The sequence below is a fragment of the Morone saxatilis genome, unplaced genomic scaffold (assembly GCF_004916995.1).
Source record: "Morone saxatilis isolate NCDOM2014 unplaced genomic scaffold, NCSU_SB_2.0 Contig24, whole genome shotgun sequence".
In the NCBI taxonomy this organism is placed as follows: Eukaryota; Metazoa; Chordata; class Actinopteri; family Moronidae; genus Morone; species Morone saxatilis.
Genome location: NW_023339807.1, coordinates 21,125,378 through 21,131,168, shown reverse-complemented (window position 1 = coordinate 21,131,168; position 5,791 = coordinate 21,125,378). Strand labels below are relative to the sequence as shown.

The 5,791-nt window shown below is 35.2% G+C and overlaps 1 protein-coding gene across 1 annotated transcript in view; it reads left to right on the top strand.

Annotated features, from left to right (window-relative positions):
• Positions 1–5,791, top strand: part of LOC118335942 — a gene marked incomplete at its 3' end in the record, with an annotated part of 13,844 nt that overhangs the window by 2,654 nt on the left and 5,399 nt on the right. The window contains 5 exon segments of the mRNA XM_035672460.1: positions 3,250–3,553; positions 3,754–3,797; positions 4,139–4,424; positions 5,168–5,211; positions 5,372–5,684. Coding sequence (XP_035528353.1) covers positions 3,250–3,553; positions 3,754–3,797; positions 4,139–4,424; positions 5,168–5,211; positions 5,372–5,684 — 991 coding nt within the window.

Below are 5,791 nucleotides of genomic sequence, written 5' to 3'. Positions count from 1 at the left end.
CGTCTACGACTTTTTGATTGTTAACATTGGACAAGTTTGAATTAACTTCCTCTCCTTTTCATACAACTCGTGCATTCTTCTTGTGATTGGTGCGTCTTGACGGACTCATACTGCTGTCACTCGTTTTATAGATCCCATCTTCAAATTTACTGATCGGGCCTGCAGTTTGAAAGCTATCCCACTTCGCTTTGGCATTCGTTAGCTTGTCTTGCTTTTGTTAAAAAAGTTAGTCCCTACCACACGCTGCGTGTTCTGCCAAAGGCCTCCCTCCACTCCCTCCTGTGACCCATGGTGTGTCTGGATGTGTAGGTCAGAACCAGTAAGCAACGGACTTTCAAAATAATAATAATAACGCGTTATCTTGCCCAACCCTAATGTGCAGTGTAATGGCGTTGGGTCTGAGGAAGTAAAGAGGGAAGTAATCTGGGACTGTAGACTGAACACTGCCTCAGACTGAAGAAAAACTAGTTTATGTTGCGGATTCAGGGGGAAGAGGTCAAAGGTAGAAATGTGGCTGGATTTTAAACCTACTCTGATTTCCAATCTTCAAAAGATACTGAAACTGACGAGAGAAGAGATATTCACGGTAAGTTCCGCTTCCAGCGTAAAAGACTTCATACCGGACAGCAGAGCACTGCTTTCACGGTTTAAAACCGTTTAATAACAACGATGAACTATTCTGCAAGTATTGAACACAAATGGGCGATCAGGCTCTAAAAACTGGAGAGCTACAAGTTGTTTTTTTAAAACGGTAGTTAATCATAACTTTCGGTTTGTATAAACTTCCTCTTTCATTAACAATATTTATTTATGTTTTTTAAAACGGCAGTTACAAAGTGCTTAAACCACACAAATTTATATAGGTATATAACAGATATACATCCACACACATATACATAAAGATGAATAAAAGAAGGAGGAAAAGAACACAGCACAGCAGATTCTATTAAAAAGGCCTACCTAGGAGATGAGTTGGTATTAATAATGATAATAATAATGATAATATTATTAATAATGATAATGAACGTTATTTATACTGCACTTTCAAAAAACAAAGAGCTTTTACAGGGTTAAAAAACAACAGCAATAAAATAAAACGATAAAATAAAAACCACTGCAAACAAAGGTTAGTAAAAAGGTCACAGGAAGGAAAGACTATAAAAGTGCGTTTTTAAGAAGAGACTTGTGCCATCCTGATCACCTCTGGAAGGCTGTTGCACAGTTTAATTCATTTGTCAAGCAAAACGGTGAAAACTAGTTTTAATAGCCTAATTAAAAAACGTCACTCCAAACAGATCGACTGCCACGAAGAACACAAACAGACTCGGTAAGTATTATCATACGGCAGTTTATACACAGTTTACACAATTGGATTGCCAGAAACTCGCCAATAATACACTCGAGTATATATTTTAGTACCTTTCAGACTTTAATGAAGTTCAAAATCAAAGTGAAAACATTTGAAAAACCCACCTTTTAACTTTCACTTTTCGAGCAACTCGTTGGACTACGCCCCTTAGTTGTACATATTGTTTCTATATGCCTATTATTTTTATTCATTATACTGAATGTTTACTCACAGACACTATTTCTGTAAAGAATAAAAGCAAAATCATCCTTTATTTATGTAGTTTATGAAGTTAAAGTAACAAATCCCGTGCATCTGTTTAGAGCACGACCGATATGGGGGGTTGGAGAGACTATGATAAAAAAAAATTAGACACCTTAATCTATATGGTGGTTCTATTCATTTTTTTTTATCAATGAATGCAATGCGCGTATAAATATATGTAGGTATACATATATGTAATACATATATTATATTATATGTAACGTAGTTATAAATATGGAATCTTTATTGTTGAAATTTCTCCACATTGGTGCAGCAGAAACGCTTGATATTAAGTTATACTTGTATTCTCTATATGTGTAGGGAAGTCAAAGTATACCATTCATAAAAGCAGGGAATTACTTGAGCAAAGTGTTTTTACAGTAGCTCAAATATGTCAAATATTGAATCTGGAGGTATAAATATGGACTTTTGTTTCGGCATTTCTCCACATTGGTGCAGTAAAATGTTTGATATTAAGTATGTTTTTTTATTCATCATTAATTATAGGGTTATCCTCGGGAAACAAAGTTTTCAGTATCTCGAGATCTCGAGAAAATAAACTCGTTATTCACAGGAAAACAGAGGAAATAAAAGGTATGAATGCATGGCCGTACATACCCAATGCAGTATTTCCTTCTTTTTTTTGGTTTCTTTTGGAAAATAAAACTATACATTTGATTTAGACTCCAGTAGGGAACAGATGACCTGAGGCTGGATGCCACAGACAAAGCTGGGAATTCAAGAAAATATTGGAGAGACCAGACTGACCACATTGTTGGTTTGGCTTTTTGTTTTGTTGACAATACCACAAAAATATAAAATATAAAAAGTCCTATCGTTTAAAGCTCTTTCCTAAACTGGAACAAAATTGAAAGGCAATTAAAAAAATGATGATGTCAAACAAATTAATTGAAGTCTGTACCTATATTAGCCAGAAGAAATTATTTTATTAGGATGTGTGTATGGAAAAATAGTTAATCTGCGATGAAACATACTTTCAACCATCCATTGTTAAGCCAGTTTAATTTTCTCTAAATTTGTTCCAGCTGCAGGATCCTCACTTGAGCAAGCTGGTGTGAACACCCATGGGGAAGTGACGGTAGGTTCCACATGCTAGTATGACATCCTCTCATGCTCATCCTCATCCCACAATTGATCAGGTTTTAATTTTTTGCGTATTGCAAACAAATACATCAAAATCTGTTCAGCACTCTTCAAGTAGCTCTAATGGTGTTTTTTTTTTTTGTTAATGGTGTCACTTTGGCCTGATGACTAAATCACTTTTTAAAATGTCTTTTCTAATTTATTTTTCCTTCAAGAGAAAACAGCGGTCTTCACTACCCAGAGGAGTGGATATATCACATCACACTGACTTTACACAGTGCAGCTTTATTCAGTACATGAAGACTGAAAATCATCACAGAACTAGTTTAAACAGATAAAACTGTTGTAAAGCCATAAACATGGTCATAGAAATAGAATAGGACACATATGAATTTAATTTCCTTGTGCGATACGACTGACTCTTACCTCATTACATTTATAAAACACACACTGATAATATTAAAAATATAAAAATCTTCATCCTTGCTTAGAAATTTTACTTGAACCATGAACTTTTTCTCTGAATTTTCCAGGTGGAAACGATGGCGTCTGTGATAGAGCTGCTTTTGGAAACACTGAAAGACTTAAGTGACGAAGAGTTTGAGGAGTTCAAGAAGGTCCTGAATCCATTTCAATTCCTCAGTCCTGACTTATTTATGTTTGAGACAACAGACACCCAATCATTGCTGCTGAAAATAACAGACCTGCAGGACATAGTGTTTTCAATAGTGCAGATCTTTGGCCAGAAGTCTGTGAAAAAGACCAAGGAGGTTTTAAATAAGATGAAGAGGACTGACCTGGTGCAGAGGTTGTCTGACAGCAGCTCAGGAGCCAAAAGTAAGACAATAAATAAAAGTGAAAAAAAAAAAAAGTTTTACATGATAAATAATAGGATTTATAATATGGAGAAAAGAAGACACATCATCTGGTGTACAAATATATACTTTATTACTAATGTGAAATAGTACAATAGTACAATGCAGTATTGCCTGATGTCACTCAGTTCTCTTTCCTTTATTTTCTTTCTGTCTCCTCAGAAAAACACTCAGTAGATGAACACCTGTCTGCACTGATCCACAAAGTGAGTAATGTCATATCTGTCTGACCAAGCAGAGTACAGCTTTTAGTCAATATTATATTCAAGATTCAGGTTTAACCTCATATCACCATTAATGCTGATACGTGGTGATAAAATTCATTTGTTTGACAACACAGTGCAAGAGTTACACTATGGAAATGCAAAAAACAACAACCCCATAATCAGGTTACAGATATTAAAGAGTAGAAGGAAAAAATATTCATCCTCTGATACATATATACATATACACCTTATAACATTCAAATGTATCAAATATTATCACTGATAGGTACACACAGTTACATTTTTCTGTATGAACATATCCTTTTCCCCCTGTTTTTCAGGTGGCAACAATGGCGGCTTTTAAAGAGCCGCTTTTGGAAACACTCAATAATTTGAGTTACAAGGAGCTCAATACCTACAAGTGGTTGCTGCAGTTTGCGTTGTTCAAGAGGAACCTTCCACAACTCTCATGGAAACAACTGTGGGAAAACAGTGTAGACCTACTGGTTGATGTGATGGTGGAGAAATACGGTCAACAGTCTGTGGAGGTGACGAAGGAAGTTTTAATGGACATGAACAGGATGGATCTGGGGCAGAGGCTGTCAGAGACCAGCTCAGGACACAAAGGTAAGATAAAGACAACTGTCACATTTATTTATAAAACAGATACATATACTTAGTTACAAAATATATTTAATCTGTTGGGGAACATTTTTAGTGCAGATTATATTATAAAGCAATGAACGCCATGTGTGGCTACCATGGTGATAAAAAAAAAACACAATTTGTTTCATACTAATAATAATAACTAGTAATAATAATAATTACTACTTCATTTTTGAAGTAATAATTTAACAAATTCAGTTTACTTGTCTGTGTCCGTGTCTGTTGCTGTTTAAAATACTGAAGGCTTATTATTCTCAGGACTCAATATTGCTCTCAGGACAAGTACACATAAAGGTTTCCCACAGTGTATTGATTTTTACTGTTCATTTTTTTATTAAATGAGTGGCAATTGCAGGTTCATTTTATGTGAATACCACAGAGGGAGGTAGGAGCCCTACATTTGAAATATTAATAAAATATGATAAAATAACAAATATTGTTGATCTAACTTAGATTATAGTTAGTTAAATTAAAGTCCTGCAGTTATTCCAATTTACATTTCAGTGTAGCAACCTTTAACACAGAGTTTAATGTCAGATAAGATGTTTATTAGGGTAAACTGGTTATTTATTTTGATGTTACTATTAAGTATATTTGTTTGTTGATTTTGCAATGAATCCTTTCTGCTTATTGTCTAACAGTGTCTCATTATAATGATATTAATAAATCATTCATGAGTCCTTTTATATTTTCTTTGTCCTCAGAGAAACACTCTGTGGATGAACATTGGCCAGCACTGACCCAGAAAGTGAGTAATGTCACATCTGTCTGACTTTAAACTCAGGCTGAAACAATTAATAGATCAGTTAATCCACAGAAAATAAATCTGCTGCTATTTTGATAATTGAAAATCTGTAATAGTCCCAGCTGAGATATTGCAGTTTGAACATTTTCTCTGAATTTACCAGGTGGAAACGATGGCGTCTGTGATAGAGCTGCTTTTGGAAACACTGAAAGATTTAACTTATGGGGAGGTCAAGGAGTTCAAACTGGCCCTGAGTCAAGTTCACTTCCATTTGTTTAGGCTGGGAAAATGGAGTTTGCTGGACACAACAGGCATCTCATGGAGGCTGCTGGAGACAATGGGCCTGCAGGACACTGTGTTTTTATTGGTGCAGACATTTGGCCAACGGTCTGTGGAGACGACCAAGGAGGTTTTAAAGATGATGAAGAGGACTGACCTGGACCAAAGGTTGTCTGACAGCAGCTCAGAATCCAAAAGTAAGACAAGAAACACCTTAAAATCATGAAACTGGTCCAGAACATGATTCTTATAAGTTTCTAAGCAATGTGTTCTTCTCTTTATATATACAATGTATAATGTAAAA